The sequence below is a fragment of the Nomascus leucogenys genome, chromosome 12 (genome assembly GCF_006542625.1).
Source record: "Nomascus leucogenys isolate Asia chromosome 12, Asia_NLE_v1, whole genome shotgun sequence".
NCBI classification, from domain to species: domain Eukaryota; kingdom Metazoa; phylum Chordata; class Mammalia; order Primates; family Hylobatidae; genus Nomascus; species Nomascus leucogenys.
In genome coordinates, this window is record NC_044392.1 from 78,026,849 (window position 1) to 78,052,975 (window position 26,127).

Sequence of the window (26,127 nt, forward strand, 5' to 3'; positions counted from 1 at the left end):
AACTGACCAAAATATTTTGAATATAAATAGCACCCTAATTCTAACTGTTTAAAAAGTTAAAGTAGTAACATCTTCAGTTGTTAAATGCAAATTACTCTAAGTTTTCAAATACTTGAATGTATATCATCATCCTTCCCACCCAAGGCAAAAGCAGACGATATGCTGCTCTTTCTTCCCAGTAACATCAAGTTCTTTTTGTTAACTCACAAAGTAGTCTAAGATTAGTAAGAAATCTTTAGCAGACACAAAAGATGAAAGATGAAACTGCAGCAAGAGAGCATGGCAAATCCAAAAGATCTATTAGTGCATAAATCTACTGGAAAAAAAAAACAACAAGAACAAAAGAGATAGAATTAACAAGCTACAATAAAAGTTATGTCTTTAAAGCAGTAGATTATAACAGGGTGGGAAATGTTTAATATGTGTCCTCCTGAAAAGCAGTTACCATCTTTTAAGTTAAAAAAAAACAGCTGGTATATTTTCACAGCATCTAGATTTATTTATGGTATAAAGCCATAGAATTGTAATATTATTACTCCTTTCCCACCCTGGCAGAGAATAAACATGAATTCAGAAGCACAGTGGAGTGAAAACAAAGAAGAGGAGAGAGAAAAGGCAGCAGAGAAAGACAGAAAAGGTGAATATAGAGCTACAGAAGTGTTTATTGAGCATGCTACAGAGGTAAGCAGAGTACACACAAAATGAAATTAAACAACCATCAAACCTCCCAACTTTGTTAGAAAATTAATTTTTAATTGTGCCGCTTTCAAACTATACTGAATTTTACATTTCTAAAGATGTAAAAACTCAACTAATAGAAAATATACATGACCATTCTGTCTACATAGATAACAGAATCTATGAATCTTGAAACTAAGTACATCAATTTCAAAAAGTATTGGTCATTTAAACAGAATCAACAATTCAGATTGACAAGAACTGTTCAAATTAATTTGACCTGTAGATTCTGAGCCATGTTTTTATTAAAGTCAGATCTATTCCTAAATACAAAATATTTTGAAGATTTATTAAAACTGAATATTACAATGCAAGGTAAATTAAGACTAAAGGCACATAAACTTTGGTCCCACCTGGTTGTCAGTTTTAGAAAACTGCCACAAAATTAATCTTCCTGCATATTTTCGCAGTACACTTTCTTTATCTTTGAAAAATACATGCACCAGTTCCTGAACTAGCTAGACCAGTCTGCACATGCTCAGAAATCCACAACCATATTCCAAATCTTAATTACAAACTAAGGATGGCAATATATATTTAAATGCACGTAAGTCATGTCAACTTCAAAAACATCTACGAAAAATATTCAGCCACAAACAAGACATTACTTAGTGCTGACATTTATATGATACGTCCCACAAGAGTGTGTACAAAAAGGTTAAGATTCCACAATGCTTTCCACATAGGGCTCAAACTTACAGAAATCACTTTGTTGTCTTAAGAAATTAATACTCTGCATCTTGTTAATTTTAACTAATGCCTACATTCATAACTGAATCTAGACCAGAATTGTGAGATACAAAAGGCCAATGTCGTTTTCAAAGCAATAAAGCCTAAGGTAGTAAAAACTAAAAATGCTGCTTTATTCTTTCAATATCATGTATCTTATTTGATTAAATAGAAAAAAAGGTGACAAGCCAGTAATTCAAAATAAGTTCCAAGCAGGAGAAACAAAAACTTAACCTTTTTACACACCCCTGCCTAAACATATTTTAATTCCCATATAACAGTGTGCCCTAAACAACCAATTCCTTTTTTCTAGTAAATGCACAATAGCAACACTAGTTTTCCTTTTTAAGGCACGTATGTCAACTAAGTTGAAAGAGAAAAAAAAGCAAAATTAAACTGAAATTTTAAACAGACAAAATGGCTTCCCTATAGAACAGATGAAATATAGCAGTTAACAACTCTGCCTTTACATATGCCATTTCATTTTATAACCAAGGAATGATAACAGCATGGAAGAAAAAAAAAGAAACCCCAAAAAAACAAAAACAAAAAAAATCAAACTCTGGTCCCCACTTTTCTGAACAGTCAAATAGGTGATGACATTGAACAATGTGATTCACCCCCAATCTTCATCTTCCCGTTTTTAAATTGTTGACTTGGAGAAAGACACTCTCAGATGATGGTTTTCTCCAAGGTTATAATTATGAAGATCAATCAAGGCCTGAATAGCCTCTTCCACTGTTGCCATCTGAAGAAGAGCCATTTTGTGATCTCTTCTGAAACAAAATTACAAAATTAGATACTTCATACAAATTAGAAAGGGCTTATTAAATACTTGAATTTTGGCCATTCCAGAATCAAAAATTTCTGTAAGCAAAAAGAACAAAAACTACTTAAAAAAAAGTTTTATCAGGTCACTAATTTAAAGATAAGGAAGCTTGCTTACTGAAAAAACTTAAATGCTTTCACAGTGCCCCCAGTGTTAGCGAACAGTGTTCGTAGATCCTCTTCTGCTACTGATGGACTAGGAAAATTGAATGGGAAGAAAAAGTGAAGATTAATAATAAATTTCATATTTTATCAAAATAGAATGTATCTCCTTAATACACTCTAGCTTATATACTTACGGGATATTAGATAGGTGAAGGGTGGCAGAAGGAGGAAAAATGTTTTGAAAATTTTTGGATCCAGGTTTCTTAAAACGATGCAATGGGGAATTACCAAAATCTTTTGTTAGCCCTTGATCATCAAGTCCCTCTCGAGGTAGCTGTACAGTCTGATGTTTAGACAGAGTAACGCGAATAATTTTTCCATACATTTTCTGTCCATTAAGATGATTCATGGCTATAAAAAGAAAGCATGTCTATTAACAAACAATATCAAAGCTCAAAACATAATTCTTTTAAAGTAAGTTTAAAAATTTGAATTTTCTTACGATTTTAAAATAAATCACCAATTTACCATAGCCATTGGTGACAAGACTTAAGTACATTTTCATTTGTACTTGACAAGGCATTCTGGCAAAAAAGCCAGCTACTTTCATAGAATGAAAATCCAGATTATGAATATCTATCTTCCTCAACAATCCTGCTAACAAATCATATAGTGAGCTATACAAGAAAGAAACTTAATAAGCATCCCTAGCTCTTTTTCTCCCTTCTGTTACACATCCTAATTGCTAAATATTGTGATAGCCTTCCTCCTAATTATCTCTCAAATTCACGATCTATTTCTCGACTTTTCACTGCCATTATTTTTTATCTGGATAACTTAGTCTCGTATTTATCTTCCTGTTGGATATTTTTCTCCAATCCATTTTCTATACAGCAGCTTGATGACCTTCATAAATTACAAATCTGATCATGTCAATACCTGCCTAAAACCCTTAAGGACAAAGTCGAAACTCATTCTTTAACATGGCTTATACCTTTCCCAGTCTGTACAGGTTGAGTATCCTTAATGCAGAAATCTGAAATCTGAAATGTTCCAAAATCCAAAACTGAGTGCCAACATGATGCTCAAGGGAAATGCTCACTGGAGCATTTCAGATTCGGGAAGCTCAATTGGTATAATGCAAATATTCCAAAATCCAAACCTTTGTCTCTACCCCAGAACGTAGTGCAGTGTGTGAAAATAGAACGTTACATGACTATATCTTGACATAGCTGCTGGATCATTTTTAAACTAAATGAACTGGTCTGATGCTAGAAACAGTTATATGTTTTATTCACCAGTCAAAATAACTAAAAAAGACTATTTCTAATATGTCATGCACTTTGGCTAAACTGAAGGTCTAAATGACTATAATCAACTAGATAAAAACATTAAAGTATTAACAGTAGATGCTGGGCGCGTTGGCTCACGCCTGTAGTAATCCCTGCACTTTGGGAGGCTGAGGTGGGTGGATCACGAGGTCTAGGAGTTCGAGACCAGCCTGGCCAATATGGTGACACCCCGTCTCTACTAAAAATACAAAAATTAGCTGGGTGTGGTGGCTCGTGCCTGTGGTCCCAGCTACTCAGGAGGCTGAGGCAGAAGAATTGCTTGAACCCAGGAGGCGGAGGTTACAGTGAGCTGAGATGGTGCCATGGTGCACTCCAGCCTGGGTGACAGAGTGAGACTCTGTCTCAAAACAAAAACAAAAACAAAAACAAACAAAAAACAGTAGAGTTACAGATAAAGACGATGTGGAAGATCAGGAAACTGAGAATAGAACATCCACTTTCAAAGAGTTTCTAATATAAACAGTATACTACAGTATACATTTTGACACAGAAGATACAAAGAACTGGTTAAATCCATGAAATCTCATCATACTTACATGTATAATAAACCAATTAAATATAAAACAGATCTTAAAAGGATAATGCTGTCAAAATATGAGGTACCATTCAGAAAACAAACAGTAAATTCTTATTTTACCTATAACTTCCTTAAATTTTTCTTATTATGATAACCACTAGCCATTGAACTTACTTCCCTAATTTGTTTAAAAAAATTAAAAAAAAAAAAAGAGTCCACTCTTCCTGATTGTCACTCCAGTGTTATATATTTTAAGTTTTCTCAGATTTTTTGCCAAGGCTAAGCATAGAAAAAAAAAACAAAACAATCTTCTCACAAGCCTGAATTTTCTCATTTGTTTCTCACACTGCATTTCACATACTTAATTTCATATACTTGCAAATTTACGCTTACACCTGTAAAACCAATTATCTACAGAGACAGTACATAAAACCTTTTTACAATAAAACCCACTGAATTATACAATTTTAAAGTTCTATAACTGTTTTAAGTGAACAAACTTTTGTTTAGATAAACTACCTCAGACAAAATGTGCTATTAAGTGTGAGTTTGAGAAATAAAGTGATATAAATAAGTAGACTTAAGGTTGTCAGAAAAAAAGCTGTCTAAATAAAAAGACAGCACAAACAGCAGAGCTTTGAGATAATGGAGGGAAGGAATAAGAAAATAACAAGTCCCAGGCATAGTAACTGCATACAGAACAGATGAGTGATAGATGAATGGGATTAAAATAAAGCAAAATAACCAAACAGCTACCTCAGGAAGTAGCCAGGTAACGAGAGAGTTCTAGCCAGCTGATTGCTGACAATAGGATCTGAAGTGATCTAAAGGGGAAGGGGGAGGATAATTAGAATACCAAAATTTTTAAGTAAAAAAGAAAACAAAAGCTTTGTCAAAAACTGAAAGTACACAATGAGTAAACAGAGCAGAAGGAAACTACCTGAATTACTAATTTTAAATGAATAAAATTTTAAACAATGTGAATCTTACACTTTGAAGTCTCCTATTCCAAGAAACATGGCATAAATGGACAAGGCAATAATAAAGGAAAAAGTCAACGTTTCACAACTGAAATGGCATTTTTGATTGAATATAATTTTTCACCTTTCCCTTAATCCATCTATGAAGAAAATATTAATGAATAATAAAAATTTTAAAAGACCTCAAGAAATTTACAGACATAGGTGGTGTTTATATTATGTGGAAACTGGAGCTTTATCAATGGTTCTCCCCTTTATAATTCAAAAAATATTTCTTTGTGTTACCATTCTCATTTTTTAATCAATCTTTAGATGTTTGTTTTTTTTTTTTTTAGTCTTTTCAAAGAATCCAACTTGTGGCATGTTTTTTTCTCTCAACTGTCTTTTATACCATTGATTTCTAGTCTTGTCTTTAATATCTCCTTCCCTGGGGGTAACACTGTTATTCTTAAAGTTAAAACTTCCCGTCAAGACATCTCTTTCACTGTACCACATGTATCTAATTTGTATATAGTACTTTATCGCTTAATTTTAAGTATTTTTATATTCCCATTAAAATAACTTCTGTCTGGGCAACATAGTGAGAACTCATCTCTACAGAAAAAAAAATGATAATAAATTAGCTGGGCAGGTGGTGCATGCTTTTAGTCCTAGCTACTTGGGAGGCTTAAATGCAAGGACTGCTTGAGCCTGGGAGGTCCAGGCTGCACTGAGCCACAATAGCACCACTGCACTCCACCCTGGGGGACAGGGCAAGACCCTGTCTCAAAAACAAACAAACTTTTGACTCATGCAATACTGAGACTTATTTTTAAATCTCAGGATACAGATTTTATATGTATCTTTTTGTTATTAATTCTAACTTACTTGTGCAATAGTCAGAGAATGAGGTCTGTATGATACTCTGAAATTAGCTGAAGCTTGCTTTATGGTTTAGTATGTGACTGATTTTTCAAAAATGTTCCATATGCGTTTAAAAACTGTGTTGGATGCATAACTTCGACACATAATTCTGTTAAGGTAATTGTATTGTACCATTTGTGTCTTTGTTGATTTTGTCTTTTTTTCGGTCAGTCCGACATGTAATTCAGAAAGGTGAATTGAAATCCACCACTATAACAGATTTGCTCAAGTCTACCTGTAGTTCTATCCACTTATTATATATATATTTTGAGGCTATTTCACTAGGCACACATATACATGAACTGTTGTATCTTTCTAGTGAACTAAATCCTTTATCAATTCTCTGTCTTAATAAAGGTATTTAAGTTTTGTTTTGCTTACTATCTGCCCAGTATATTCGCATCTCTTTACATCCTTTTCCTTTCAATCTTTCACATCCTTCTGCTTTACATGTCTCTTGTAAAAAGTATATAGGTAACTTTTCAAATACCAAGTTTGACAATCTTTTTAGCTGAAAAATTTATTCCTTTACATTTTTCACTATTATTGATGCATCAGAATTTGATTCTACCATAATTTTTAATTTTTCCCCATATAATTTGCTGTCTCCCTCTCCTTCCCTTGTTTTGTTTTGGAGGGTAAGATCTCTCTTTTATGTAAACAGCAATACCCCAAAGGGTGGCAATTACTCATTACTCATAACAGTGGAAGTGAAAACCAATATATACAAAAATTGTTCAAGTATCATAACACCAGAATGATTTCCACTCACTTTACAGAACACTTTGATATAATTTTGTAAAGTATAGGCTTATTATAAACAAGAACTAAGTTTACTTTTGAGATGGCAGCTATATATTAAAAGCAGGCATTTAAAAAAATAGTTCTTGAAACATGAACTGGAGAAACTAAATTATTTTACTATGAATAAACTATGTGGCATTTTGTTAGAATTTATTTTAATCTTTGGAGATCAATATACTATTTTTAAAGATGAGAATTTACAAATTACACAATTATTACCCAATAATACTCTAAGAATAATTCTAAGAGTATTAATCTTTGAAAACATCTTAATGTTTGCAAATTTTAAAACTGTGGTCTGAAACAATTTAACATGGCCTGTAAGATTTACAATTCCATTCACATTTAAACATTACTAAGTATCTCTTAATATTCCTTACCATTTATTTTTCCCATGTTACCTCTTAAGCATAAAGACATCTGCCTACAACACAAAGCAATGAATACTCACAAACAGAGTTCCCTTGAAAACCAAAAATAATAAGAATAGAGTACAGAAACAAAAAAATGTTTTGGCCTCATTTATTTGTTCTCAATAGTACACCATAGAGTTGTGTGTGTGTGTGTGTGTGTGTTTTAAAGGAAGTGATGGTGTCAGTACATATTTTTAAGGTCACACAGTTCAAGAAAGCAAAATCTACCTAGCAGCAATGAGAAATGATTAATTATTTACCACTACAGATAGTCCAAAAATTATAAGCCCTACTAGCAAGTCAAAACTTCAGTGACAATATCTTACAAAATTGGGGATAAATGATTTACAAATTTAAATACTATTAACTGAACTGTGTCCTTCCCAAATTTGTATGTTGAAGTCCTAACCCCCAATGTAACTGTACTTAAAAACAGGACCTTCAAGGAGGTAATTAAGGTTAAATGTGGTCATTAAGGGTAGAGCCCTGATTCAACAGGACTAGTATCCTTATAAGGGGAAAAGACTCTTAACATGCTTGCACAGTGGAAAGGCCACACGAGGATACATGGGGAAGATGGTTGGCTGCAAGCCAGGAGAGACCTCACCAGAAACAATCTGCTAGCAATTTCATCTGTGACTTCTAGACCCCAAAGTTTTATTTCTCAAAACTTTGAGGAAATACATTTTTGTTGTTTCATCTACTCAGTCTATGGTATTTTGGTTACAGCAGCCCAAGCAGACAAGTATGGCAAAAAATTAAAATATTACTTAAAACAGTCTTTACATAAAACAAAAACTATCTGGAAGATCTGAGGTAATTCTACCACAGGTAATTATCAGCCATAAAGACTATGCATCCCTTATTTAAATGACACAATGCCACCCACACCTCAAACAATTAGGGGAAAAAAATGACATATTTGAGAACACTCTGATTATGAAGTACTGTTAAGCGCTACTTACAACATATATGAAAGCAACAGCAATGACTATTCCAACCAGAGTACAGAAGTGCACACAGAGAAAGAGGAAAATATACACTAAGTATCTTGACATAATCAGCACTTGCATATCTCTTTAAGACACATACCACCATTTTTAAAATGGAGAGCCAGATGGATAGTTTTATACCTCATCTGAGTTGCTAAGACTATTGCCAAGAAACACTAAAATTCAAACCTATTATGTGTTTGAAATTCAAAATTTTCTATGTGATGCCAAAGGCCAAAATTGGTCTAGTATAACAAGCTGTTCATCTCTGAGCAAAAATACACTCGTTCTTACATCAAAAATGGTAAATTTACAAATTAACAATGCGAATACAATCAGTCTGAAGCACCATTATCCCTGAATCTCAATGAACAGAACTGTAAGAACATCCTGGCATTTACAGTCAATCACTGGTGTGAATGTGCAGGTGTGTTCTAGATTTATGTATTCGACTATGTACGAAGACAAATGACATAAGTTTAAATTAAGTAATGATATAAAGTGTAACTTGACTAAAGTACCTTTTAAGATTCCCAAAGGGATTAACAACAGTGTTTTTAGCACAAGCTTTTCATTTTGTAAGAACCTGGTATCGCAAGACTTTAGAAGAATTAAAATAACATGGCATTAAGAAGGATTCTATGGACTATATGAACAGTTAGCCTCTATTAACAAGGAGTAGCTAGAATAAAAATCACTATGAATCTTCAATATAAATGATACAATTCTCATGTAAAACTATTATTACAATTTTGAAGCTAAAATCTTTTCCTATTACGAGTGCATTTGAAAAACAGTAGGAGGATAGCAGAAAAATACGAGTATGTTCATCACATACAACTATTCACATTAAAATGACATTTTGAGCCCTGGCCATTAAAATAAATAATTTCTTACTGATGAAAAGGAGTTTATTTTTATTCACAGATTCACATTATGCATTTGAAAGCAGAAGTGAAGATGTATAGATAAAACATAGTTTAGTCTTACCAAGTTGTGATTGGTTTCCATCAGCCATCTGTATTAGAGCGCTGTCTTTCTTATTGTACAAAATCTTCACACGCTGCACATCTCCATAAACACCTTTTTTGGAGCCACAGAGAGGTAATCCAAAAATGGAATTAATTTTACGTGAAAGTCACCTAAAGATTATCTTTCTGACATATCAATGAAACATTCAGACATCAACATGATCACTCAATCTCATCATTCTCACAAATGAATAAAGAAGATCAAGATTTTGAACAGTGAATTTTGAAAAGAATAATTTTTGATAAACCCTCAAAGCTATGTGAATGATATTAAATTAAAGACCATGCAAAATAAATTAGCATGCATTAAAACAAATTTTGTGTCTATGGAGAGTTTTAAATAGCAAAGAAAAATAGCAAAAGATTTACTATTCAACTTTAAGCCAAAGTGCTAGCTACAAATAAGAATTAAGGTGAAACAAAAATCAAATCAATAATAAAAGTATAGTGCTAACAATAACATACCGAAGAGGGTAAACAGACTTTGGGGCGTAACCATCTTTAGAAGGAGAGAAGAGCAAGCAGCGTAAGACAAGAAGAGAGAAGAGTCGAGGAAGAGCGGAGATGAACAGATCATCCATAACGAAGGGTGGTTCCCGCAGAATGGTGAGGTGGTCATGGATCATGGTTCAAGGCGGTTAATTGGGGCAAGTTGGTCCGAGGAACATTTGTTCAAGCACAGAAGCATGAACATAGGGAATGGAGACAGGGAATGAAGACAAGGACAAGGAAAATAAAGGATAAGACAGGGAAGGGAATGGGCATTTGGGAAAAGACAAGGAAAGGGAAGGTGAACACACAGGGAAAAGGATGAAATGGGGAAGGGAAACAGCAATGCAGAAGAAAAAAATAAGGAATTGGGGAACAAAAACAAAATAAAATATAGGTCAGTACATAGGAAATGCAGGAATTTGGTCAGAAAATGGTTTATGTACTGTACAAGAAAAACTGAGTAAAATGTAGTCATCCAAGACAAATATGGGTAAAGTACATCTATATCAAAGAGTAAATTACAGCATTTCATCTCAACATAGGGAAGGAAAGCATGCATAGGAATTTTAAACTTTGAACTTTAACTGCATAAGCATGGCTGGTTATGAAATGCAGGCAAAAGTCTTAAAATAAAAACAAAGGCACTCTGATTCAAACATTTTAGCATGCAGAACTGTGAATGATAATAGTATTAAATGGATAAAATAAGCTAATGTTCATATTAACAGAGGCCAATTAAAAATGAAACAAATATTCAAATTAGACATCATAAACCTGATACACTGAGCTTCCCACATTTCATACCAGCTTCCATAGCATTCAAAATAAAATATACCAGACATAAAATGTACAACTAAAGAAAATAACTTAGCAATAAATTTTATTTAACTGGGTGGGGGGGGGTGGTAAGGAAGGAAGGGGTGGGGGAATAAAGTTAAAAAATATTTTTAGAAGACAATGACTAATAACTGCAAAGAAAAAATTACTAAGAAAGACTGGAAGAGTGCCTCGTCAAGATCTTTGGAAGAACCTTCAAAGAAAAATGTATTAGAGTAGTTCACATAAAATAAGATTTAAAAAAAATGCAATGACATATAAGCATGAAATGAACAAGCAAATAATTAGAAAAGGCAAAGAGCAAAATTGTTTTACAGTTAAATTTGCAAATTAGATCACATTTGCCTTTGAGAACAACAAAAAGATAAGCCAAACTACAGTACTTCACCATATTTTTCTTAGGAAAAATAGGTTAGGTTAAAAATATACATATATAGATATAGATATAAAGAGACATGACTGTTTAAGGAAATAAAGTATTACCTAAACAATACGTAGATTTTATTCAGAAGTAGAAACATACAGAAAATACTTTGACTAATGAATGTACATAAAAAGAAAGGCAAGTGTAAAATGAAATAAACATGAAAAACTTTCACGAATGAAATGGAGTTAAAGAATAAACATTAGAGATTATTTTACTAACCTCTTCATTTAAATTGCTAACCAACAGGACTGTATTGCCACCAGCTGAGACTCCAGGCATACCCACTCGGCCAGCAGCAGCTGCAGCAGCTGCTGCAGCAGCATTTGGAATAGCCAAAGGACTCAGAGCTCCTGGAACAGCTGCAACAGGAAGCCCTAATTTTAAAATAAAGCAAATTTTACGAAACACACACAAGTCGTTTACAAAAACCAATTTAAGCACGATGGCTGCATGGCTTACGGCTGACCATTCCAAATGGTTCCTGAAAGTTAATTTTTATAGTGTTTAGAAAAATTGTTTGCTGATGTGTAGTAGAGAAAAATAATTGATTTCAACAAAACCATTAATTATTTGAACTAAAATACATACCTGTATTATGTTAAAATATCAAATATATAATACTCTATTTCCTCTGGAAAAGCAAACAAAGCATGAAGAATATAATTCCAAGTCACAGGCTTGGAAAATTCACTTCCATGATTTACAGTAAAAGGCCAAATGTAAAAAAGTATCACTTTCGACATAATGGTAATTCACTTCTTTCCGCAAGTGCTATCTTCTTCATAAACTCACACTTGAAATCAAATAATTACAGCTTATGAAACAAAGGTAGTAGTCTTTCAGCTCCTAGAGACAAATCACTCTAAACATCATTATTTAATTCATGCAAATAAAGAAAATCTTAGCAAAATGTGCTTGCCTTCTTAATTATACACTCAAGTAATTATAATGAATACAAGTTCCTTCAACACAATGCTCTCCAGTTGAAAGAACAAGAAACCATCACTATACAACAGATTTTGTTTCAGTATTTTCCTATCCTTTCCCAATCTATGTTATCATTTCCTTCTTATTTTATTGTTCTAGTTTCCAGTCTTATTGCTGTCCTACTATCTTTAAGTCACCACATTTTCAGTCATTTATTCTAGACAGAATTCCCTTTTGTGTTAGCACCCTTCATCTACTTTTCAATTACCAATCAACTTGGAATACTTTCATCCCTTAAATTCTTACACACCCAGCTTATTTCTCATAAATACTGGTTCACTCAAGAAACGAATTATATGTTCTTTTTTACCTTCCCAACATAAAGGAACAAACACCCAAACTAAATGAATTTGATTTCATAACATACCTGGGTAGAACAGGCCCTTAACACTCTTGCCCCATAAGTTCACATTTTATTTCTTTCTTTCCAGCTTTCTGGTGCATTTCATAAGAATCTGCTGTTACCTTTGGTTTTAGAGATCTTACTCTTTTAAGTCAAGTTTTTGATCTTTTTACTTTATAGAAACTACTATGACCTTTCATTGGCAATCTGAAGTGCTCTTTAATATTCACAATCCTTAACCTAAGTTTTTGACTTATAAAACTTTCCCCTCCATCTCTTTTTAATTCAGCCTTTATCTCTTCTGAGAACTCTGTCAGTGGCATATGTTTCTCATTTACTACTCTTGCTCTTGATGAGTTTCTTTTCACAGCTTTTTGCCTGTACCTTTTTTTTAGGCTCTCCTTTTTTCTTACTTTGCTCCCTTTTTTTACGGCTATATATTTTGTTTTGGAAGATTTCCAACATATACAAAAGTAAAGAAACTAAAATAATGCACTTCTATGTAGCCATCACCCAGCTTTAACAATGATCAACTCATGGCCAATCTCGTTTCATCCCCTTTTATTCTTAAAGTAAATCTCAGAAATTAGGATCCAATTTTAAAATTAAAAATTCTCATGTTTAACACTTACTAATGCACAAGTCTTCAGTGTGACTTTGAATACACCAATGTGGATCTTTTCAACCAAATATTCTACTATATTACTAACTTTTCCATGTTAAATACTGTACCTCTCACTATCCTCCCCATAAGTTATTCTCATTTAACATTCAATGGATATGTTCCCTTGTTGTCAAGTATACATTCCTAATTCCTAGGCATGCATTCCTACACACAATAATTTTTTTTCTTGCAGTCTTGAGAAGTGACCTCCCCACATTGTAATACTATTCGTCAGTATTTTCAGACAGCTCTGACTGAATGCACAGAATATTTGACTAAAGTTGACAATACAATTATTTATTAGTAGCGGAAACTCCAGATGTAGTCATTGTATTGTTGCATCATTCTCCTATTTTCCTGCCTTTAGTTAGCTACCTTTTAGGAAAAACGGTATCTTAAAAATTCTATTAAATTCCATAGTCCGTATGAGATCCAACTGATGGCAAACAAACACAAAACCACCAAGTTCAATATGGCATGCAGAAGAAGTTGAGTACTGAGCCTCAAATTCCCTTTTTAACAATAAAAAGCCTGTTTTTAAAAAGTCCATCAAAGATATTTGGACTAGATCTTTGCCACAATAAAAAAATTAAATCACTTTAATTTCTGGTTTCACTTTTAATTCTAACAGGAAGAAGTAATTCTAGGGCCCACTAAGCCAAAAAATCTTAACTGAGGAATTATAGTTACCAAAATTAAAATAATCTAAAAAATCTGATCACTAGCATTTTCTCTGTACATCTCTTGACTCTTATAACCATCTACTGTTAATTAAAATACTCTGTATCTCCTGCTTATTTAACTATAATTGTCTTAAACTTTATCCCACAGTGAAAAAGTTCTCAAACTTTTTGGTCTCAGGCCCCCTTTATAGTCTTAAAAACTATGGAGAATCACAAGGAGTTTTTGTTAATGTGGGTTCTGTTAATGGTTGTTATTTCCGAAATTAAAACCAAGAACTTTTTTTTTTTTGAGACGGAGTCTCGCTCTTGTCCCCCAGGCTGGAGTGTAATGGCAAGATTTTGGCTCACTGCAACCTCCACCTCCCGGCTTCAAGTGATTCTCCTGCCTCAGCATCTCGAGTAGCTGAGACTACAGGCACCCGCCACCATGCCTGGCTAATTTTTATATTTTTAGTAGCGATGGGGTTTCACCATGTTGGCCAGGCTGGTCTTGAACTCCTGACCTCAGGTGATCCGCCCGCCTCAGCCTCCCAAAGTGCTGGGATTACAAGTCTGAGCCACTGCGCCTGGCCAAAACCACGAACGTTTTAAAGCACACAAACACACATACTGTTAGCCATCAGAGTCATACCACTGTATGCTATTATGAGAAAAAGTAAAAAAAAGGCAAAATACATTTTAGTATTACCGTGAAAAGTAATACTAAACTTTGTGGGCCCCCTACAAGGATCTCAGGAACTCTCACAATCTCTGGACATTTGTAAAATGCTACCAAATATTCATATGCTTTGATGGAGTGCTCAAAAATTACTAAGGAATTTAAAAGATACATTGACTCACTTCAAATAAAATGCTATAATATATGACATATTTTTTTTAAAAGAATGCTGAGTTAATTGACACTCCCAAACTTTACAGCTCTCAGTCATCTCCTACTCATTTTTCCCTCTTGAAATATCAGGAAAAATTACAAATTCATAAAATATATAAAAAAATTATCAATCTATTTAAATTCAGTATTGATCTAAACATACCAGCCTAAGGTTAATACTTTATTTTTATGAAAAACTGCTTCATATCTTGAGATACAACCCTACCGTGCCACTATACATTTAAACAATCTAATGAAAATTACTTACCAAAAAAATTTAAAGATGGTTAAAAACATGTTAAAAAGAATTTTAAATATTTAAGACATAATTGCTTTCAAAATACATTTTTTTTTCTTGAAATCTGGGTTTTCCAGAGATAACTTGGTGGTATAATATTGTTTAGAACATCAAGCCTTATCATGGAAAAACAGTAATTGAGAATTAATTAGTTAATAATTAAAATAAATTTATAATGGTAATTGAGAATTAAAAGTCTAGGCTAAAGCTTCCCCACCCTTTATTTTTTGAGGCAAGGTTCGCTCTGTCACCCACACTAGGGTGCAGTGGCATGATCATGGCTCACTGCAGTTTCTATCTTCTGGGCTCAGGCAATCCTCCCACCTCAGCCTACTAAGTAGTTGGGACTACAGGCACATGCCACCAGGCATGGCTAATTTTTTTTATTTTTTGTAGAGACTGAGATCTCACTGTGTTGCTCAGGCTGGTCTCAAACTGCTGGCCTCAAGCAATCCTCCCACCTTGACCTCTCAAAGTGCTGGGATTACAGGTGTGAGCCACAACACCTGGCCTAAAGCCCTTTTTAGTGTGATAGATCTGAAACATTAAAAAAAAAAAAAAAAAAAAAGAGAATGCTACCTTTTACTAAATAATCTTGTACTTTAGTAAAAATAAGACTACCAATCTTCTAGAACGAAAAATTTGGGCTCGAAATAGATGAATTTACCTCTTTCTAAGGAGGTAATAAAAATCTTACCAAAAAAGGGTGTGAGGTCCCCACTGTCTGAATGCTAATTCGGTCTCCTCACTTGTCGATTTACTTCCACCATTCTGGGCCACCTTGTCAGATGATCTACTATGTCCAGTGATCCTTCCTTTTACACAGTTCACAGTATGGTGTAAGAATGCTTTAATAGGTAAGAGGAGCCACCACCTGTCCTTAATGCCACTCGTATGTATTTCTCTTTCATTATTTCCTCCCCTCGGCTGATCACTTAGAAAAACTACTTAGGCTATCTTTACACAGTTCTAAATCACTGGAGTAGTCTAAGATTTTCCTGGACTTTTAAAGCCCCTGAAGATTCTCCAATTTCCCTCAATATACTTTTGTCTGAAAAATTACTTTGTCAATCAGGTAATTTTAGGTTTAATCTAAATGCTGTCTGCTGCAATAAAAATATAAAAACCTACAAAATATTTCATGATGCACTATTTATATCATAATTAATACATTCTAGAAAATAATTCTGTTTTTAACTCCCAGCTAAATGAGAGAACAATAAACTGACCATGGGCCCTTTGAGAAAGTTACAGAAAGCGTATTACACATATTGTATACACTGGCTCTAACAGATTACTTTTAGCTACAGAAATTATAATTTTAACTTTAATGATTTGTGTCTTTAGCTAAGGCAGCAGATATGTGGGGAAAAAACTGTTTACACATGTTGAGGAGGAGGGATAAAAATACTTGATCTATCACGAGGTCAGGAGATCGAGACCATCCTGGCTAACACGATGAAACCCTGTCTCTACCAAAAATACAAAAAATTAGCCGGGCGTAGTGGCAGGTGCCTGTAGTCCCAGCTTCTCGGGAGGATGAGGCAGGAGAATGGCATGAACCCAGGAGGCCGAGTTTGCAGTGAGCCGAGATCGCGCCACTGCACTCCAGCCTGGGTGACAGAGCGAGACTCTGTTTCAAAAAAAAAAAAAAAAAAAGCTTGATCTGCTCTGAGGATTGCTATAAAAATAAAACAATGTAAAAGAGCTTCATAATGATCATGTGCTGAAGAAAAGGTGTTGCAGGAATCTTTTTCATGTGAAATGGGTCATGTGAGCTGGGTCACCCAGACATTTTGAGTGACTCAGTAATCTCCTAAAATTCTCATGTTAGTTCTGACACTATTATTCCTAACCTTTCCTCCACTGAAGCTGATGGATGCCCAGTCATGTATATGACAAGAGACCCTAAGTCCAGAGAGAAGTGATATAAATTATGTATCTATTCTTTTCCTTTCAGATATTACACTGAAACACAGGTATCCTTAACCTTGCTCATTCCAACTGAAGAATTAAACTGGTTTTGTTAATTAAATCATTTAGAGATTGTATCTATAATTTTTAGCTATTTTAAAAGGTTTAGATTTACAAACAAATTTAAGACATTACAGAATTCTTATATAACCTGGAAACCCTAGTTTTCCCATATTATTAGCATCATACATTAGTATGGTATTGCAATTTATTAGTTGTTGCAATTAATCAACCAATATCAGTAAGTTAACAAAAGTCCATTCTTTATCGGATTTCCTCAAATTGCATCTAATGTCCCTTTTTTGTTGTTCCAGTATCTCCTATTACATTTAATCATCTTGTCTCCTTAGGTTCCCCTTACTTGTGAGAGTTTACTCTATGATTTTGAAGAATGTCAAATTTATCCCTCCATCTTCCATTCTAAAAGTTCCATCCAAAGTAATTTATGATTTCTTTTGGTCTTACTTCTTTTCCCTGTTCACAACATCTGGTAGTTATTAGTCTTGTGTACTACTGAACAGAAGAGCATTAGTGGTGGGACTCTAAAGCCCCTTCTAATTCTTTTTTTTTTTTTTTTTTTTTTTTTTTTTTGAGATGGAGTTTCACTCTGTCACGCAGGCTGGAGTGCAATGGCATGATCTCAGCTCACTGCAACCTCCACCTCCTGGGTTCAAGCAATTCTCCTGACTCAGCCTCCTGAGTAGCTAAGATTACAGGCGCCCACCACCACACCTGACTAATATTTGTATTTTTAGTAAGAGAGTGTTTCACCATGTTGGCCAGGCTGGTTTTGAACTCCTGATCTCAAGTGATATGCCCACCTCAGCCTCCCAAAGTGCTGGGATTATAGGCATGAGCCACCATGCCTGACAGCCCCTTCTTTTTGTGTGTGTGTGTTTTGTTTTTTTTTTTGAGACGGAGTCTCACCCTGTCGCCCAGGCTGGAGTGCAGTGGCACGATCTCGGCTCACTGCAAGCTCCACCTCCCGGGTTCACGCCATTCTCCTGCATCAGCCTCCCAAGTAGCTGGCACTACAGGCACCCACCACCACGTCCAGCTAATTCTAATTCTTATAGTCAGCCCTCTGTATCTCTGGGTTCCGATTCAACCAACCTTGGACCAAAAATATTTGGGGGGAAAACAACGGTGTAATGCAAATGTATAGAAAGTTGTTCTTGTCATTATTCACTAAACAATACAGTATAACAACCATTTACATAACATTTATATTGTACTGGGTAATAATAAGTAATCTAGAGATGATTTAAAGTACATATAAGAGGTTGTGTATAGGTCATATGCAAACACTATACCATTTTATACAAGGAACTTGAGCATCAGTGGATTTGAGTATCCAGAGGGTGTATGGGGGCAGGAGGTGGGGTGTGGGACTGTGTGTCCTAGAACCAATCTCCCATGTATACCAAGGGGTCTGGAAGGCACATTTTATGTTTTATTTCCTGATTTGAAAATAAAAATTTCACTTTTCATAAGGATGACAACTGCTATTCTTTCTTGAAACAATTCAATCCTCTTCCTCTTCCACCAACCTTCCCTTGAGTTCTTATTTTGCCCTATGGAATCCATTCTCTTCTACCACTAACAACTACATTTTTATTCTACCTGTTCCTCAGATTAACTTTTTAATTAAAAACTTACTTTTCTTCCAATGAAACTTCTACAGTTCCCTCAAAAAGTCATTTTTGGTCTCCCTCAACTTTTCTCCAAAGGAAAGAATAAGGATGCGTCATGCACCACTCTACCTCACCAACAATGTTACTTTCAAACTGCTGTTCCACCACCATCAATGAGGATGGCTTCCGATGTCAATGCCACCCAATCATACCACACTCTTTCCCATCAAAATAGCCATTGGGTTACTGGAACATCTCCTCCCATTACATAAAGACTTCAGCACCTGGCTTTATTGCCTTCTTCTCCATTCCCTGCATCATCCTATGACTTTTCCAAGACTCTGGTCTCATGATTTCTTAAAAACGTCTACTTTGCCATCCATATTAGCAACTTCTTTTGCTACATCTTCATTTTTCTTTCCTCTCCTTTTGTAATGGTCATTCAACACATATCTCCTTTCCTAACTTCATTCTTTTCTTGATCCTCCTATTCCCACACAACCACTAAACCCACTTTTTTTTTTTTTTTTGAGACAGAGTCTCGCTCTGTCGCCCAGGCTGGAGTGCAGTGGCGCAATCTTGGCTCACTGCAAGCTCCGCCTTCCGGGTTCACGCCATTCTCCTGCCTCAGCCTCTCCGAGTAGCTGGGACTACAGGCGCCCGCCACCACGCCCGGCTAATTTTTTTGTATTTTTAGTAGAGACAGGGTTTCACCATGGTCTCGATCTCCTGACCTCGTGATCCGCCCGCCTCGGCCTCCCAAAGTGCTGGGATTACAAGCGTGAGCCACCGCGCCCGGCCTAAACCCACTTTTGACCTTTATGATGACCACCCTTTCTATTCTCCCTTGACTTGACTTTACCATAGAGCCTAAGCTTGAGCCAACACTCTGCTCATCTGCAACTATTCCTTTAATGTTACACAATTCCAGACTTAGATAAATCCACTTACATTCTTTCTATGCTTTCATCTGGGCTTGACAAATATTAGAGTGAAAACACACACACCCCACAAATGCTAATTCTAGAAATATTTTGTTATCCACTTTTAGCTGAATTTCCAGTCCATTTTTGAGAGTTTCCCCAAATCTAGTAGAGTCTTAAGTCTACTTTCCTACTTTCAACTTGTTAAACAAGTGCCTTATAATTTTCAGATCAGAATTCAATCAAATTTTTCAACCAACTTCAAAATCCTCACTTCTTTCATCTGTTCTTTCTCCCTTGCTTCATAAAGACATATAATGGTGACAGGAAAGAATAATGACTGTAACACTGATGCTTTCAGTTCTGCTTCCAGCTCTGCACCTACTTTTTTTTTTTTTTTTTTTTTTTTTTTTTTTGGTGGAGTTGGGGTCTTACTATGTTGCCCAGGCTGGTCTCAAAATCTTGGCCTCAAGCATTTCTCCTGCCTCAGCCTTCCCAAGTGCTGGGATTGCAGGTGTGAGCCACCATGCCCAGCCAATGCACCTACATTTCTGTGTGAACTTGATAAAAAATCTCTTCTGGTTCTAACAATGGTCCCAAAAAGCATCTCTATATTTAAATCCCAACATGTCCACTATACTCCTGATCTAATCCTTACAATCAATTCTAGGACTTAAACTAGCCTTAGAAACAAATACTAGTTAATAGGTAGCAAGCATTTATTATATGCCAGGCACTGTGCAAAGTTCTTCGCACATTAACACATTTAATTCTCACAACAGCCTTAAATGAAAGGGATTATTATCATTATGTCCATTACAAACATGGAACCTGAGAGGACTCCAAGCCCATGTTTTAAATGATTATACATACTGCCTCACTGCAAACAGTCCCCCCACTGGGTCCTGCTTTACTCCTGAACTACCATCCTATTTCTTCTTCCTTTCTATGGCACACTTCCTCAGAGTACAGTGCATACTTTCTCATCACATTTATATCCTTAATTCCTTGTAATTTGATTTATATACTCTTGTGAATAATCGTATGTAACTAGTATACTGAATAATCACTACTAAGTTTAATCCTATTTGATCCTTAGATTTCTTATCTATAACATAAATATGCACTGCTTAAAGTTTAATTACAATGCTATAATCCTCTTGCTCTCTTATATCTGGGAAATCTTAAACCAAAATTTTAAATATCACATCTCTGGCCTCTGAACTCACAACTCCACAGAACTCTTGCCCAAGTCTTAGGCTGAATTTCCTACTGTCCAGTGGACTCCACCACATGCTTCATTTTTCTCATAATCAATTACATCAATAAGATGCCAAGTCCTATTACTTATACATATAATTTTCCCCATATTTCTTACTTTGCATTCTCATTTTACATTCTTAGCTTAGATTTATAATTACATCTTAATTAGACTAATAGTCTCCTACCTGTTATTCCTAGTTTCCATTTTCACTTCTCCAACATACTCTGGAGCCACAGTCGGTTTCTTAAAACTAAATTGGTCATTTTTACCCAACTGCCTAAAAATAGTTGATGAATCCTTCACAGCAACGGTTCTTAACTCATTTCCCCCACTTTGATAACCTGAAAAAAGCCAAACATCTAAAACTTGGTATATAATATCATCAAATGGTCGCAGATACTCTGACACTCATCTTCCAGTCATAAAGGAGTTTAAGAATTCCCATATAAAATTCATACTCCCTGGATAACACTGGTTTTAAGATCTTGTCCCATAATACTTTCTGGCATCATTACCTTTCATTTTTTCAATTATCCTATTCGTCACACATAATTGAATGTTTATCACTCCTAAAACATAACGTATACTCTATCACATTTAATCATGCTGTTCTTGGCCCATAAAACCCTCCCAATTTCTCCTTTTGTTGATGGATCACTCATTTATGTGCTGATAACCACACTAACTCCACTATACATTTCAGTTTGCCTCCAATTAGATCTAACTCATATGTTTGCTGTCTCTGATAAGCTTCATGAGAACAGAAACCCTGTTACTCTTCTGAATCCCTGCAGTGTCTAGCAGTGTTAAAATGACTGCTGAATAATACAATAAATGAATAAACCAGGATGACACTGAAATGAGCCAACATCGTTCTAGGGCTATGAAATGTTCATGGCAATTAATTGAGGGTAGCCTTTTAGAGCTGCTAGTGAAAATCTTCTGCATAACCTTTACCTCCCTGGAAAGAATCATATTTTATACTTTGGTCACAAACATATATAGTTTTTCTTCTACTAAATGCAGAAGCAACAGAAGTATTTTCTTTGTTTTAGCCATACAATATATATTTGTCAACTCTTAAAAACACAATTTCTTCAATAAAATCTGCAATCTGATTTGATTTAAACCTATCTTTATGCAGAAGTTCATTAAGGCTGGAGTTGATTACCATAGAATTTAGGCTGTTTGGCCTTAAAAATAGTAACTCTAAGGTGAATACAAGAGAGTCTTCAAGTATCAACAGATTGTCATAGGAAAGGGGGAGATAATGGAAAGTATTAATAAATGAAATAAATTTCTTAAAACTACAGCTGAGAACAATATAATGGGTAAACATAATGGATCAATTTAAGCAAGACTATGTGAAAAGTTTTTAGTGGATGATCACATAGTCTTAACTATCTGCCCTGGACAGTTAAACCTTTGAAAAATATTTTATAATCCTATAGTAATAAGCTTATTTCATTGAAAATGCTGGTCAGTATGTAAACATGAAATGATGTAGTAACATTTTTTTCTCATCTGTAGCCCATAATACCTTCAAAGTACCCAACTACCATCAAACATATTTCCTTTACTCAGATGATAAAAATCATTCCAGACGCAAAACACATTCATTCAAATATTACTTATAATGGAATGGAGTTGAATAAGCTCTCTAAACGACACAGTTTCAAATTAATTTGTGACTCAAAAATAAAAATTTTATCCAGTGTTAAAAAATTTTAAATGAGGCCAAGCACGGTGGCTCACGCCTGTAATCCCAGCACTTTGGGAGACCAAGGTGGGCGGATCATGAGGTCAGGAGATCGAGACCATCCTGGCTAACACGGTGAAAGCCCGTCTCTACTAAAACTACAAAAAAAATTAGCCGGGCGTGGTGGAGGGCGCCTGTAGCCCCAGCTACTCAGGAGGCTGAGGCGGCAGAATGGCGTGAACCCGGGAGGCGGAGCTTGTAGTGAGCGGAGATCGCGCCACTGCACTCCAGCCCAGGCAACAGAGCAGGACTCCACCTCAAAAAAACATAAAAAATGAAAAATAAAAAATTTAAATGAACAATTGTATCTACTTTGGTTCTTCCAATGTTTTTTCCAAAAGACACATTTTAAGACTTCAAAATTAACATTTTAAAAATTCAGCTATAGCAAAGCAGAGGACAGTTCAATAATCCAAATAAGTCAACATCATTTAAAATTGCACATATAAAGAGACATGCTCCAATTATTTTTTACTTCTTAGATACTAAAACACATGAAATGAGAAAGCCAAAGTTATGGGACATTAGGACAGGTATTATCGTGTGACCTCAGACCAAGTATTTCTGATTCATGTTGAAAATAAAATATCAATTTCTAATTTACATGTATTTTTTAGTTTGGTGTTACTATCGCATTCAGCAATGTGCTTCAAAATCTATGTATTTTTAATATTTCTGGGAAATACTAGCATGTTTAGGTATGTGTGATTACTCTGGTCTTTCTTGGGGGATAGCTTTCAAATATGTCTGCAGTAGATGAGTTTTTTGGTTTAATTTTATGGCTATTATTTGCTATAATTAGTCTTAATAAAATATAGAAAAGGATTTTGAAAAAATAAGATTGACATAAATTTTAGTGTGTTGTCAAAGATAAAAAATATAAGTTCAGTTTATTATTTGCATGTTACACATCTACCCCTATTTTGTACCCAATTTTGAATCAATGCATGAACAATACTCATTTTTGGTTTTTTAATCAATAAGATAATCAGGCTAAATACTGAATGGACTTGGTAACAAAAAATATCTTAGTATGTAAAAAAAAAAAAAACGCTAAAATGATGGGACTTACATTTTTACTATACGTATATTACTATTCTTGATAACTATTCTACAGGGGAGAAGACGACAGGCTAAAATGTCAAGCTAATCTAATTTTATTCCACTATTTATTAGTTAGGAGTACGGACTTTGGAACTAGACTACCTGGCTTTGAGTGCTAGGGCTCGGCCACTCAAAAGTTAAAGGAATCTGAGCAAACTGTTCTTTGTGCCCTACTTTCCACATCTATAAAATGGGATCGATAACGGTAACTACATTTAGAGATGATGTATTAACTTACTTGTAAAGGGCTAAGAACAGTGCCTGACACAGAACACGAAAATGGTTAGCTAATATTAGTATTCATATCCATCAAACTTTTGGCTTCTAGGATTGAGACAATTTCATTCTAAGCTACAGTGTTTTAAATGTTTGTGCCACAAAATAATTACATAAAAAACTCTAAGCAGGCCAGGGGCGGTGGCTCACGCCTGTAATCCCAGCACTTTGGGAGGCCGAGGCAGGAGGATCAGGAGGTCAGGAGATCAAGATCATCCTGGCTAACTGGTAAAACCCCATCTCTACTAAAAAAATACAAAGAAATTAGCTGGGCGTGGTGGTGGGCACCTGTAGTCCCAGCTACTTGGGAGGCTGAGGCAGGAGAATGGCGTGAACCAGGCGGAGCTTGCAGTGAGCCGAGAATGCACACCACTGCACTCCAGCCTGGGTGACAGAGCCAGACTCCGTCTCAAAAAAAAAAAAAAACTCCAAGCAACAGAGGTGGAATCTAAGTAACTAGTATTAAGTTAATACTTTTCGAGCTATTCCTAGGGTGGCAACTATTGCAAAGGGATCTATCTAAGCATTTTCATAGTGGAGCCAAACTTTACACAGAGATCCAATGGTGGCAGAAAACACAGCGAATCCTTTCTACCAATACCAATGATCCAAAAAGATTAGCTCTTAGAAACCAGTATATATGTATCTTCAAAACCCCTTTTCTCTGGGGTTTCATTTTAGAAAAGTTTACTTAATGGCCTACATCACAATAATTAACTAAAAGTAGCCTTACTAAACCATGAAAATACCATGCCATACTTTTGTTCTTTCTAAGCTCTGGTTCAAGAAACCCAAAAACTTAGAAGCAGCATTCATCTTTGTAGGATACTGAAACCCTGAACAGCCTAAATTTATTAAATTATATCTAAAAGACTACAATGAATCTTGTTTAAAAACACATACACACACACAAAAGTAAAGAACACAGGCACCACCTACATATATTGTAAGAAAATATATGGGTATTGCTCTATTACCTCACTACTGCAATACTAATTTGCAATCTGTCTAGCTTTGTAGTTTTTCCCTTCATCACTGTAGATGAAATGCAATAATGTATTTAAGAAAACCACATTTCACAAAAGATGTTTTTTTAATTGTACATATCATCCTATTCAAAAATAATAAACAGGCAGACTACACAAAAGTACACATACAACAACAAAAAACACCTGAGAGACGTATATCCTCTCAATGAATAAATAACATGCATACCTGGATGGTTTCTTTCACAATTATGTATATAAGAAAAGTGATTTATAAGCTGTTGGTATTTACCGAGAAAATATGAATGTATCCTGGTCTTTGTTTTATGGGCATGAATTCCTTCTGAGAGAAAAATTTCTAAATTTTAATTAATTTTGTTTAGTCCTTTATCCACCCCACCTCCTTCTTTTTTTGGGCCATTGGTCAAGGCCAAATTAAATAATTACATACATCTGGGCTAAGGTCACCATTTCAAACCACTCTGGGCTACCAGAACCTGTAAACAACTGACAGTTTCAAAAGTTTAAAGCAGACAGTGGGAAGAATCTATAATGTACCTGTTCATAAGCTGGTTTAAATACTTACCTGAAAACAAAAGCGGGCACCAACTTAAAATTAGCAAATAAATGCAAGAATTTAACTAATTGTCCTGCACAAATTGAATTACAAGGTTGATAATTCTAGTTGATGAAGGAAAATTCTACTTTATAAAGATTTTCAGCTAATTAATGTAGAGAAGGAATATGTGAATTAGGGGAGAAAAAGCAATATTTGCAACCCACTAGTGAAATTAATTAAGGCAGCAACCATTAGTGGATACAAAAATCATTAGTACAAAAAAATGTAACGAAAGGATCAGAATGTCAATACCCAAATCCACAATCAGTCTTAAAGCATCATTAAAATCACTAAAAGTGGGGCAACCAGATATTAGATGTCTCCTACTGAGACACAATAGGAAGCACAAGAAACACTTTAAAAAAAAAGTCTCTAAATCTTATCAAGCCTTTGGAATTAACTTTAAGTTTATATAAGAAACGCAGCAGATAGAGGAACAAGTTAACATGACACTCTAAGGAAACAGCCAGACTAGTCTAATCTGTAAAACTTTCTGAAAGGATAACCACATCACTTCATAAGTAAATGGACGTGAGATTGGGAGTAGAGAGAGGGAGAGGACTATTACAGACTGAAACAGACTAATGAGATATA

General features: G+C 34.9%; 1 protein-coding gene across 5 annotated transcripts in view; it reads right to left on the reverse strand.

Annotated features, from left to right (window-relative positions):
• Positions 1 to 476: 476 nt before the first annotated feature.
• PTBP2 (polypyrimidine tract binding protein 2) overlaps positions 477 to 26,127 on the reverse strand; it is an 86,937-nt gene continuing 61,286 nt past the window's right edge. For 2 of the 5 annotated variants that reach the window (XM_012500552.2, XM_030825015.1), the window contains 6 exons: positions 11,368 to 11,522; positions 9,858 to 9,891; positions 9,352 to 9,444; positions 2,595 to 2,811; positions 2,414 to 2,491; positions 477 to 2,243 (listed from right to left, as the gene is read on the reverse strand). In XM_012500552.2, the coding sequence (XP_012356006.1) occupies positions 2,111 to 2,243; positions 2,414 to 2,491; positions 2,595 to 2,811; positions 9,352 to 9,444; positions 9,858 to 9,891; positions 11,368 to 11,522 (710 nt within the window). In that variant the 3' untranslated portion in view covers positions 477 to 2,110. The remainder of the gene's footprint in view (positions 2,244 to 2,413; positions 2,492 to 2,594; positions 2,812 to 9,351; positions 9,445 to 9,857; positions 9,892 to 11,367; positions 11,523 to 26,127) is intronic. The other 3 variants (XM_003260089.3, XM_012500553.2, XM_012500554.2) reach the window with 3 other exon arrangements.